This window comes from Crassostrea angulata, chromosome 9 (genome assembly GCF_025612915.1).
Source record: "Crassostrea angulata isolate pt1a10 chromosome 9, ASM2561291v2, whole genome shotgun sequence".
Classification (NCBI taxonomy): domain Eukaryota; kingdom Metazoa; phylum Mollusca; class Bivalvia; order Ostreida; family Ostreidae; genus Magallana; species Magallana angulata.
Window position 1 is genome coordinate 3,623,924 of NC_069119.1, and position 13,513 is coordinate 3,637,436.

The 13,513-nt window shown below is 29.7% G+C and overlaps 2 protein-coding genes across 2 annotated transcripts in view; both read right to left on the reverse strand.

Annotated features, from left to right (window-relative positions):
* The window catches only part of LOC128163253 (integrin beta-1-like), a 42,970-nt gene extending 35,363 nt beyond the window's left edge, over positions 1–7,607 (reverse strand). The window contains exons 1-13 of the mRNA XM_052826795.1: positions 7,582–7,607; positions 7,252–7,333; positions 6,965–7,099; positions 6,494–6,590; positions 6,008–6,104; positions 5,337–5,423; positions 4,740–4,823; positions 4,437–4,514; positions 3,638–3,844; positions 3,135–3,220; positions 2,693–2,744; positions 2,102–2,254; positions 1,522–1,658 (exon numbers count right to left, since the gene is read on the reverse strand). Coding sequence (XP_052682755.1) covers positions 1,522–1,658; positions 2,102–2,254; positions 2,693–2,744; positions 3,135–3,220; positions 3,638–3,844; positions 4,437–4,514; positions 4,740–4,823; positions 5,337–5,423; positions 6,008–6,104; positions 6,494–6,590; positions 6,965–7,079 — 1,193 coding nt within the window. The 5' untranslated portion in view covers positions 7,080–7,099; positions 7,252–7,333; positions 7,582–7,607. The remainder of the gene's footprint in view (positions 1–1,521; positions 1,659–2,101; positions 2,255–2,692; positions 2,745–3,134; positions 3,221–3,637; positions 3,845–4,436; positions 4,515–4,739; positions 4,824–5,336; positions 5,424–6,007; positions 6,105–6,493; positions 6,591–6,964; positions 7,100–7,251; positions 7,334–7,581) is intronic.
* A 4,119-nt stretch (positions 7,608–11,726) lies between these two features.
* LOC128163110 (integrin beta-3-like) overlaps positions 11,727–13,513 on the reverse strand; it is a 29,810-nt gene continuing 28,023 nt past the window's right edge. The window contains exon 23 of the mRNA XM_052826616.1: positions 11,727–13,172. Coding sequence (XP_052682576.1) covers positions 13,071–13,172 — 102 coding nt within the window. The 3' untranslated portion in view covers positions 11,727–13,070. The remainder of the gene's footprint in view (positions 13,173–13,513) is intronic.

Here is a 13,513-nt window from a genome sequence, read left to right on the forward strand (position 1 = left end):
AAATATTGACAATTTTTTTAATTTTTTAAGCTTTAGTTTTTAAGATCTGTGTACAAACATAGAATTGTGAGCAAATCTCTGTATCTTGCTTATAATTCGAAGCTTAACACTCAAATATGGTTAGTAAATAGAAATTGTAAACAATTAAACACAAGAAACATGCACTACATGTATAACAAATAAAGAACACAATTTATTTTTTCGAAATGAATCATATATATACATGTATATACCTACATATTTCCGTCAGCGATATCAAACTCTATTTAAACTGAATAAACTCGAGAAAATGCCGAGCATCTCAACAAAACCTATTGCATTAATCTACATGTACCATTACGCAAAAGATTATGCCGAATTACCGATAGAATGAATTGTATTTCAGTACCCCTACATCCGATTTTGCTTAATTTGCGCAGGTAAACAGTTAACTGTTTGATTTACCGAAGTCTCTGTTTGATTTGATACGTAAAAATCACGAAATACAGACGATAGTTTCCAGGTTACAAAGCATAATGAGAACGAAACGAAAATCAGAACAAGCTAACACCATCGTCATGTGTGAAAACTATCAACGCATTGAAATATTTAGCCTCAATTTACTTCACAAAATCGGCACCAATATATTTTGTATGTTTCAAAATTTCCCTTCATACGCAAACTGTTGCACAACAAGCAAATTCATCATAGTCAGAAAGACCTTTTTCGTATAATGTCATGGTTGCTTTAAACAAAGAACCTCGTTTTAGAAGTATGGAATCATTTTACCGTATGCCGAACCCGAAGCTATTAAACTGATTGAAACACGCCTTTCCTTTATTATTATTTTCGTAATAACTCAGATTTGAAACAGAATTACCACTTAATTTTTGCAATTTATATTTTCCTTCCCATAAGGATAATTTATGCTAAACTAGGTTGAATTTGCCTCGGTAGTTCTTGAGAAGAAGATTTTTAAAAATGCACCCCCCTTTTTCTACAGTTTCAAGGTTTTCTCCGCTTTGAATACAGATCAAACTTTTATTTCTGCAATTTATATTCGCCCTCCCATAAGGATGCTTTGTGCCAAATTTGGTTGAAATTGGATAAGCGGTTTTAGAGAAGAAGTTCAAAATGTAAAAAGTTTACAGACGGACAGACGGACAGACGGACGGACGGACAGACGGACAGACGGACGGACAGACGGACGACGGACAAAATGTGATCAGAATAGCTCACTTGAGCTTTCAGCTCAGGTGAGCTAATAAATAATGAAATACACCATTAGGAAGAATAAGTTCAATACATGTATATACCTCCTACATAAATTTCAAAAAAGGAAATTTCGAAAAATAAATTTAACCTTCCATTGGTTAACTTGAAGAGACTGTTTTTAATTTTTTTTTTCGCTTGTTTGTTTGTTTTTCTGTACGCAAATGCTATGTTGAAAAATTTTAATATGAGCTTGACCTCCCATACTACTTACGAACCAAATAAGTATTCAAAACATGATCATCATCAGTTTTGGTACAATTGACTGACCCGTTGGGCGTGCCACAGGCCTCCTCGGCTGTGCCCCTGTCGTCACACTCACACTGGTCACCTATCCAACCAGGATTACAGTTACAGATACCGCACTCGTAAGTCCCGTTATAACTACATTTCTCACTGTCTGGTTCCTGTTGAAAAGGAGAAAAAGTAAGAAAGTGAGTTTATCTAGATTGTTCTCAAGCATCCAGTCGTAAAATATATGGAAAATGCTTCTAGGGCGACAATCATGCTCTGAACGAACTTCACAATAACGCTACTTAACTATTTTATAATTCAGAGCCAGTGGAAGAAAATAAGATAAATAAAGTAGGAGGATTATTAAATAGAATGATAATGACAATTTAAATCAATGATGTCAAACTACACGCATTTGTTCTATCTTTATTTAGAAATATAAAGTAGCACACGATATTGCCAACTAACAATAAAATATACCTTTATACAATACAATTAGTTCGGTAACGGGTATTACAGATAGTTCACAACAAAGACAAGTCAAAATCAGTTAACAAACACCAATGATATCAAAATATCAATGTTAAAAGTTTGCAGAGTACTATATATAATTTACCACTTCCGGTTCAAGTTGACAGTCACAATCACACACGTGTTCGATTTCAATTTCAACTAGCTCTTCTAGACCTTCGGGAAAAAGGGTAAAATTGCTGACCCTCTGGTCGGGACATCTTGTTATGTTGGAAATAATATCTAGAGTAAAGTTTGTCTAAAAAAAGAAAAAGTATTTATATGCTTTTATTAATCAACCATAAATGATATGGTTCACTAAATACTCATTCAAAAAGACAAACATTTATTAATTTGGATGATATATTCAGTGTAAAATCTAATTTAACGCATTCAATTTAATATGTTTATATAAGATAAACTATGATATTAACTTAATACTTTAAAAAGGGAAACCATCCAAAGATAGTAATTATTTCATACAAAAGATATACACTTTTATCTAAAATTAAGATAAAACATCAATGGTGACAAAATTTTCGGTTAGCATATACAACAATATATAAGAAATTGAACTGAATTTCGTACTGTTAAATGGTCTTGAAAAATCTTAATTGTTCATAGATACTTTTATTGAAAATTACACCGTAAGTTTTAAAACGTTAAACTAATATTAGTGTTCTAATGCCATTTTTACCCATTTCTCTAGAGTTAATCCGGTACAAGTCTGCGTCTTCTCCACCTCTTGTCTAATGAAAACAATGTTTGAAACTTATACCACAATTGTAAATAATCTTTTATCTTCCTTTGAATATTTCAAATTTAGTTAGACATACATGAATTGTCAACATGAATTCATGAGGAAATGAATTGTATTGAGTTCCTTATTGAGTTAATTTAGAAAGAACATTTACACTAATTATTGTAAATGATGATTTGATGTGAAAGATATTGAGCTGCAGCAAAATTAAATGATTAAACGTTTAAGCTAACATTTTATAACTATGGTGAAGAATTTAAAACTTGAATGTTTATAAAAATCATATAATTGGTTTGGTATATTATTGAAAAGCAGTGTTGTGATGGGGTGTTTTGATGGCGTTTGTGGTTATGTAAAGTAATATGATGTGTTTGTTTACCCGGTTCTACAGTTTGTGTAGATTTCAACATCCAATTCTCTACTAGGAACTTGACCAATCTTCAAGTTCACTGTTTCTCGTAGACGCTATTAAATGACAAAACGTTTATAAAAAATATGGAATGAATCATTGAATGATGATTACAATTTAATGAAACCATTTAGAGTTAGGTTAAGAAAGTAAATGGAGGTTACTTCTAAATTAGGACTAATAGAATTTCAATCGTATTTGACCAGAAACCCGTTTCGTATAGGAGTTAATTTCCTGGACCATCTTTTTATTCACCCTTTCTGGGGTTTTTTTTTTTAAATTTTATAAGGATATTCTTCTTTTAAAAGCTAGTTGTATTAAAAGCATGAACTTTTTGTCATTTTATATTTTTTTTTGTAAATTTACATTAAAAAATATTTCGGGAAAATCGTTTATGAAAAATTAAATTCATGAAAGAAAGGAAACATTGCTTTATCAAAACCTGACTAATTAGAAAACCGGAAATGATTTACCCTGTAGCTGTTGCCGACTATATCTAGAATATTTGAAGCATCCGTGGTTAACTCTGAGGCATTGTTGAACCCACCAGGCAAGAGGGCGGCCAGTTTATCGTAGTAAAGACTCCTTACCAATTTGTTGTTTGCTCCGCCGATCACAAAGATTACATTGATGTTGTTTTCGCGTGCTTTTTGCAATATCTGACCAACTGATGGGTAGTCCTTCAAATAGAAAAATAAAAGGGAACCTAGATTTTTTAAAGAAAAAACTGTTAAATTGTATAAATTTGCTCTACACAAACAATGCTTTCTTGTTGAAGACGTTTACTTTTGAGATATTTCACGGAAACGGAAAGCTCAAATAGTATAATTTTCTGTTGTAAACTCCAATTTTTAATCAATTACCAAATGTGATATTCATTCTCTACCTTACCCGTGTATCAAAGAGTGATAAGAAATAGGAGCGGTACTCATATATCACTACCAGTTCTCTGGTTAACATGTTCGTACTCTTCAGTTGTTTACCCTATACTCTGAACGTTCATTATGGAAAACTCCAACTTAATTTGAGTAAAGATCAAATATGTTACGCGGCTTAGCCTCATTATTTTAAAAGATAATGAGCTTTTAGCTATATTTTATTTTCTTTGCTTATGAATACCTTTTCATTTAATGGTCTTATTTTTTTGTCCGGAAATTGCATTCTTTACACATTTTATACTTGAATTTGTTTAGGATGTATGCAGTGTAGTACCCTAAAAAGTAAAGTTCTAGACATTGATTACACTAATACACAATAGAGTTGTGCATGTACCTGAATCTCGGCCATCGTGTATTTTCCTTGGCTGTCCAAGTGACATAATCCGTCATTTGGTTGTAAAATACCAGCAACCTTTAGCAGTGCAAATAAGAATGGAATGGAAACAGAAATAGAAAAATAACGTTATAAAAAATTGGATTTTTTTAAACCCAAAATCATTCCTTAAATCATTATAACAGCTGTTTTATTTTTTCACTCGTAATCGTTTAATTAGACATAAAATTTGCATATAAATGTTTCTTTTACTTTATCTAAAAACCAATTGTTTAAGTAGTTAAGCTAAATGAATTTTCTAACCCTTCCATCTCCAGCTTGATGGAAGTTGATGTCCGTGGCGTAAATTATCATACGCCGGGCTTTCTTTCTCCATCCTATTCGGTCCTACAATATTACATATATATATCAATGTTTTTCAAAGTTTTGCGTGATTTTGGAAAAGCTGTGCTTAAGGCCCCCCAACCCTCAGCCTCAAAGTATTTTTTTTTCATTGTAAAAATGTTATTTAATATGTATATAATGGAATAAATTAAAAGTTGAGATCAAATTAGAAAAAACACGGTTGTAAGGTGTATTGGAGGTCCAAACCCCTTTCCCAGGTATTGTAGTTGTCCATGAAACCAGTAAGCTAAGAAGTTCGTTGAATAATTTAAATAATTGTAAAATTAACACTACAAAACAAATTGAATTTATCTAAATAAAAAGCAGCAGAATTATGGTACGAATAAAACAATTCCGGATAAAGAGTTAATGGACATTGCGGAGGATCAGAGATCGTTGACGATTTATCTACAAAATATTTATTCCATGAAATATTTTGCCCTTTCAATGAAATCATTTATGAAGTACGTCTCTGTGAAGGAGTTTCTTCGTATGTAATGTTCGTTTGTTACTTACACCACACACCATGATTTGCATCAGCCCGTCAAATAACCCCTCTGTGGTGTCCTGGTTCCCCGTCGTGTTGACATTACGAACAGCCCTCTACGTTAAATTCACGAACAAATCAGTCACCAAAGAATTATGTTTTAAGGTTGAACACAACGCAAGAAAAAATCTTGATAAAACAATAAGATATAATCACCAAATCACTAAGGCATAACGTTAACATTGAATGGTATCATTGTTGTTTTAACAGTAACTTTTCCAACCAAAATGAACGTTTACTCGATTTATGTTTTTTACTTATACAATGTAAAATCATACTACATGATTTCAAATGTTGAATGTTAATTTAATAAGTGTCAAGCTAATTGATATTTTATTTTAAAGTTAGTCAGAGTAGCATTATTCAGTACATTTGAAAGGAAGTAATTATTGATGCACATCATTATTTGTAAACTGTTACACTAATAAGCGTAACAATCATTGTTTGTTGTTAATGATTCAGCTATTAAAAACAGGTCGCTAAAAACATAACATTTTCCAGGGAAATAGTAGTTATACATTATATGTAATTATATGTATATATATGTATAGTAATCTTTTATAACTGACTTTTTTTAGACCAAAAGATAAATTTTATAAATGAATATTTGAATATATTAAAAACAAAAATTACTACATACTGTAAACGCTGCAATGTTGTTGGTTAGTGATTGCCGATGTATGAAAGAGTAAGGGAGGTCGCAGTAAATAGGGCTATCTCCACATGGAGAGACCAAACTGGAATGTAAAACAATTAATAAAATGTATCCACTTCAATATTCTAAACATTTTTTAAGAATCTGATTTAAAACATTATATCTTTATATTTCGGACAGTTTCAAGTTCTCACTACCAATTTTTATTTCAACGTGTTAAAAAATGATTTATCTTATGCTTACAAATATTACACTGTTTTCATTTGTTTTTCCTTATCCTTTCAAAAATGTATTTTATTCCAAATATATTATGACTAAGTTACCAAAAAGTGTGCCTCTAAATCTATTTCTTAACTAAGTCCTAATCATTGACTTCATATAAAAGTGAACTTCGATAATCGATGATCAAATCTATGATAGAATGAGGAAAAAAATTTAAAAAAGGTCTATTCTTATTATATTTGTTTATACTATTTTGGATCTTGGCGGGTGAAAGGATTAATGACTTTGTCCATAGCTGTTCCAAGTCCAAATCTGAAGTCTGTCGTTAGTGTGGCAATATCCGATGCTGTTGAAGATAAATTCTTAGGTACAATACATAAATAACTGACAGTAATATATTGGATTAGTGACATATAACTGATAAATCTTTAAAAAGCCACCACAGTATTAACTACATAATACATGTACCAATAATTAATATTTGACTTTTTTATGTAATTACATATAATGACTGCCTTATGATTTATAACATACATTCATATCATCTATAAATTAGAAATAATCTACCCCTGACACTCACTGTACGTTAGAATATGATTTTCAAAAGCACTGAATTAAATATTAAATTTTGCTTATACTTGTATTATTTAAATCAAGTAAAAGTATATATCATTTATTACCCTTATGATAATAATATTGATGGTTACAAATAGATTTTACCTATGTCATCGGCTAGAAGATTGAGACTGGACGCCAGTTGTCTCATAGTATAAGATGCATCGTTAAGGAAATACAGATCTAGTGGAAAGTTCTTTGCTATCTTGTAGAACACCATCACATTATTCAGTCGTTTGTCTATTTAAAGTATTACTTAAGTGTCACACAATCATATATACAAATGTTAGGTTCAAAAGCACTGTTTGTATTAGACAAGGCTTTCCCTTCATAAGTTTTATTATAATATTATATTTATAACATTTATCATCAGAATATTCTTTTTTACTTACTTGGGATTAATTTTATTTTGATTTTTTGTGGCTTGATCTGTACTGGTTCGAGCCCTGGTCCTCCATCAGAAAAGTCGTCATCCTAATCAACACGAGGTATATAGACAACATTACAAACCAAATAAAATGTTTGTAAATCGAAAGATTATGTAGGTTTAATTTAATTTGTTAAGTTAGTTCAATACATTTGTTAGTAGCACTCCTCAATTAATTTCAATTTTAAAGTGATATGGTAGGCAAGGGTGAAAGGCTAGATATGATGTGTATTAGAATATGAAAGTATGTACATAATAACCTCTTATATCTTCCTCGTGTCGGTGAGTAACTTACCTGAACTAATTGAACAATGTGGTCCTTCCTTTTCACAATGGCACTACACCCATCAACAGCTAATTGATTTTCTGTTGCGCATCGCCTAGAGGAGTATTTCTGTTTCACGGTTAAAAAGGGAAGTGAATAAGTGTTAAGCTAATTCTTCTCTTATTTACACGAGAAGAAAACGAACTATTTAAATGTGGTTATTGCGCTACTAAAGCACAATAGATAGATTTATAATCAAAGTAATGTGTTGCAGTATTTATGCCATAAGGGTTTAGCCTATGATCCAAGATGTACCAAGAAACAAACCTTAAAACAGAATATTTTTAAATCACTTAAAAAACAATTATGAAAAGGTGAAACATTCAATATTTTAGTTTTGTTACTAATTTTTTATGATCACAAAATGTTTAAGTACGTTAATAACAAGACCAAAAAAATTGAAGCTAGGTGTGTCTCAGATTAAACAATATGAAACAGTATTTACTTTTTAAAGAAAAGGTAAAATATTAATTTTTTTTAATTTTGTTACCATATGTTTCTGATCACAAAATGTATAAGTACGTAACTAACAAGACAAAAGCTGATTGCTTTTAATATCCACATAGTTTACTTATTCTATTTAGTTAAACTATCAAAAACATATATCAAGCAATTATTTAACAATTTTAACATGTGTGTCTCAGGTAAAACAAAATGAAATAATAAAAACAGACCAGATCCTTGCACCATGCACATCCATCATTGATCAGGCAGTCTCCGCATCTTGCTCCAGTACAATATTGTGTGCAAACGTTAGCTGATGGAAAACAGTATTTTTTGACAAGTTTTTTTTTTTTTCAAATCAACATAATTTTAAAAGACAATAACAACATTATAAATAATATGATATTTTATGACTGCAAATTTTATAAACGTGTTTCTATCTTTTCTTTTTTCATTCAGTTTTGTTAATTTTAAATCACGTAGAAGTTCAAATAAACAATTTTCTAACACTTGCGTAAACTCACTACGTATTAATATGCATTTCAAATTCATGGATATTTTTCTATCTTTATTTAGATAGTAATGATATGTATTTAAATATAAAAAGCAATAAGTAATTGGAAGGTTATTTTCAAAAACTTGCATGATGATATTTTGTTTCTTTTTTATTAAGTATTTTTATGTTTAATTTCCTTTTTACCTTGTTTTAACAAGCCGTAAAACAATTAATACATATAGTTATTTTATGGTCATTGTTTTATCATCATCATCATCATCATCATCATCATCAATAAGGACTTACACATCGAGTAGAGCAAAATTAATCCGAGGAACAAAATAACTCCGTCCATAGCAAACATGAAGTAGTTATTTACTTCCAGCTTTCATTTAAATTCAACTTTCTTCGCTCAAGGATATATCAGTATAAACACTTTGTGTTATTCAATATCCATTAAAAACCTACCGAGCATGAAAATATGACATTTTTAACGTGTTTTTTTTTTTAAAACCAAGTATCGATTATTTTTTTTAACAATAAATTAGGGGCATTTTTAATTTTTCAGAAAACAGAACTTCACTAATATTCCCATAGACTTCAACAATAAAGATTAATTATTGTTGTTAGTACTTTCTTGAGGTTATTAAAATATCAGTTTTCGTATTAATTATTTTTATGATCACAATTAGTAACTGAAAGTATGCAATATGAAATTTCAATTGCACTGTCTCGTACACTTTATATTTATTCCTCCAAGCATTTAAGAGAATGTTTCCATCGTGTTATATTGCTTATTAAACACATTTAATGATAATAAGTTTATATGTTATTATCAAACAATTACAAAATCAAATAAACATTACATATAACAATTGGTTTTTTTTTAGTTTAAACAGTATTCATGACATTGGTATCATGGAAGTAAGATCAATACTTAGTAGGTGTACATGTACATTACAGCAACAATGCAAACATAATAAACTGAGAAACAGGCCAAGGGGCTTATATTAGTCTCACTGTCGTCATTCTACAAATAATAGGTAAGTGAAGTTCCAGAGTACAATAACACTGCATATATACATTGATAAAGAAAAAAGAAGGGAAAAACCCAGAATATTTAGAATTAAGAATTGAAAAACTTGTAACAAATCAAAAATAATGTTTATACAAAATGGCTAACGTTACTTGACATTAATATTGAACCATTATGTTGTTGAGTTAGTCTGTATACAAACTATATATCTCTGTGAAAATGTCAGAATTGTATTAATCATAACTTTAGGATATATAATATAGTGTAATGAATATGGTGAGTTCGTTCAACTTTGCCACAAATACAAAAAGGTGAGTTGTTTAATTTCTTTGAAACATAAAATGTGTACATTTTAGTCCTAATCTAATATGGAATGATGAGTTTGGCCTATTCTAGTTCCTGAGTAAATCAAATTTGAAGTTTAAATTCCACGGATATAAAGATATGCTTTAAAGCAATATTATGAAGGTTTTAGTTAATCAATTTGAAATAATACACTCCATCTGTTTTTTGCTGGGAAGAATTTTCTTTGAATTGATTTCCCGCAGCGGGTGCGCTGCTTTAGTGTTTAAATTATAACTTTGACTTATTTTTAGACTGGATGATACTGAATAGGTGATTAGGAGTCATATTGTGGTATATTTTGAGAAGTTGGATAAAACGGAACTTTTCCCTACGTTTTGACAATAGTTTACATTCTGTTGCTTTATATTACAGATATCTAGATGCCAGTCCATCCCCCATGACTATTCTTACTGATTTCAACTGTACATGTATGTGTTCAATCTTATTGACCAGGTACATTGTATTCTGAATTGTTGACCCATATATTGGTTTGGTATTCTTAGACTGATCGTACAAAAAAATATAGTTTTTGCAAAGTGTTCCTATTTAGGATGTATTTCACTCTTCGCAGCATATCAAGGACTGAGAAGACTCTCTTTTGACTATTTCATCAACAACCACTAAAAATGTGTGATTTTCAACTTTTTAGAGTGAACATTAATACATATCAATGAAGAAATAAAAGGTTTCTTCCCCTTCTTGGATATTGTTAAACATTCCAGTTCGGGTTTTTAAAGACTCAAGCCACTATTTTGACCTTTTATGAATTGGTTCGGAAATTGTTATTAAGTAAACAGAAGTGTCAGCCTATTTCTTAGATAGACAATTTTCGCTACTTTCCCCCTGTCATACCTGAATACTTCCTGAAAGAGCTGTGGTAAAATGTCTTGAGGTGAAGCCTTTTTTCTACCCACTGGGAGGTTTTTTTAAGTTATGATATAAAATCCAACACGTTTGGCTGAAAAATATTTAGCACTGTGTTTGTTTTGTGCATATCTAGTTACAATATCACATTAGATTAGTTATGAGTCATGCTCATGAGTGATAAAAAACTGAGCTGTATCTAGTTAACATTTGAACTGTTTGTGCTATCTTATTAATGTTTGTCTAATTAAGTCATGTGACTATTACTTTATATAATTGGAAGTCACATTCCTAAAGTACATAACCTTTTCATTTGCGCTTAATACATCACATTTTCGAATTATGTGTAAAAAGATAAACTGTTTGTTGATTCAGAATTTTTAAATTATGATAATATTCATTACATTAGGAATACATTAGGAATACTTAAGAAAGTGTTCATGGGTTTCTCTTTATGTATATTCAACATTAATGCATCTTGATAATTGATAAGTACCAATATCATTTTAAATGAAAATTGGAAAATAAACTACATTGTTTATATAGGTCAATATTTAATGAGTGGATTTCTTTTATTAGATAGCATTTAGGATTTTATGTCTTTATCAGATAAATCAGATAAATCACAAAAGAAAGTAGATTAAATCTTTTATAAGCGAGAAACGATTTTGAGTATAAGAAATACACCAATTTAGATTCTTCTATCTGAAACAGTGTCAGAAAGATATCATTTCTTTTGAATACTACTTTACATCTTTTCACAACGTTTGTTTGTTTGGTTTTTTGGTTTTTTGTTTTTTTTTTTTTTTTGCAAGGAAAATTGAGTAAATTTTAGCTTTCGGTATGTTAGTATACTAATTTGGAAACAAAAACTGTATCAAATTTAAAAATATGAATCTTTAAAGAATAGAAACAAGAAGTAAAACAGGCTTACTATCCTTGATAGATAAAATATTTTATTAAAATATATCATATGCATAATTATACAGAAAATATTTAAAAAATGACTGCTAGGACTATACACACGTGTTAGGCAAGAAAACAAGAGTTCAGCAATAGCCGTGCACAGGCACTTTTGATTTTTAAATAAGTTTATATTACTGTATCACAAGTGTAATAAATTATGACAATGAAGATGATGTGTTTTGTGATTCATTCCCAGTGAAAACATCTTGTCACATTCTTTTATGCAACACGGGCTTGGTACACAAAATTAACTTTCTTAATAAAATACAATATCATAAAAGATCAAGATAAAAATCATCCAGCTATTACGAATCAATGATCAAAAGTCATTCATACACTGTCTAAAACTTTTAAAACATACTAAGCAATGGTTAATGTAATGAAATATGCAACTTACATACGCACGCAATATATATAATAAAAAAAAACCACAGTCAACTAATCCACATTCTTCAAAATGAAGACAGTAAGGTATAATCAAACAAAATAAAAAAAACTTTATTCTTTTCTATATATTCAGAATTTATTTATTTCGTTGAACAAAAGTCGAAATCAGAAAAAAACAATCATTTAAAAATAAACAGCGGAAGACATCAAATTATAAAGAAAAGAAAAAAAACAATTGAACACTTCTATTGCACTGCTTGGCCGAAGAGGAACATAAAAACGAAAAAAAAGGTTCACATCGATTTAATACAAGCTAAGTTTTAATATATAAATGGTAAAATTCACGGTTTGGTTCTTCCGTAACGAATATAATCAGCACCAATATATATCTTCATCCCTTGGATAAAACTGTTTAATGGCAATAAAACTTTAAGCAAACAAACACACACTTTTATACGAACAGATGACATTGCAACTTGCGTTCTCATAAAAAGAATGTAATGATTTTTTCTCTTTCATCACAAACATATATCACTGAAGCCAAATTGGTCCCTTTAGGCGCCATATGTTTTTTGAGTATTCTGCTAGATTAATATCACCAAACTTCATTTTTCTACCCTTTTTTCTTTTTTTAAGTTTCGTTTGTTCCACATGCGTTGAATAACACGGTATTATTGTTTTGGGGTTAAAATCATTCTTTTATAATCGGTTAAAATACGCATAAACATCTTAGTGCGAATGGATACATTATAGTCACTTCTTCATAACTTGAACTGCACGATTGTTTCAATATCGATGCAAGGTGATAGATAAGATCGTGCAATTGTATATATATATATATATATATATATATATATATATATATATATATATATATATATATATATATATATATTAAAGACGTGTCTGTATTTTCTTCAATCATTGCATCAGTTTTTCATCTGAACTATCGTTTTTGAATTGCGTTTCGTGCATTGGATTTTGCACGGTTGTAACACATTCCTTGTAAATGGGATTCTCCGACTGTAATAGAAATATAAAGAATTGTTATTAAAAAGTCTAAAGTATATATATATATATATATATATATATATATATATATATATATATATATCGTCAGTACCTAGATGGACGTTTATTAATGTCTGTTGACTGTTTTGATTCATTATCTACATGTAATTGTACAAAACTTTCCATAATGAAATAATATGAAAACGCTTGTCCGTTTTATATTTGCTCGAAATGATTACTTATTTCTTATAACTTAATATTGTCTTCACTTTCTGTCTTTATTAATCGTAATTATTCTTCTGCAAAGGGATGAGGATCGTTTCCAGCAGTGATTTTGGTTTAAAAAAAAAATT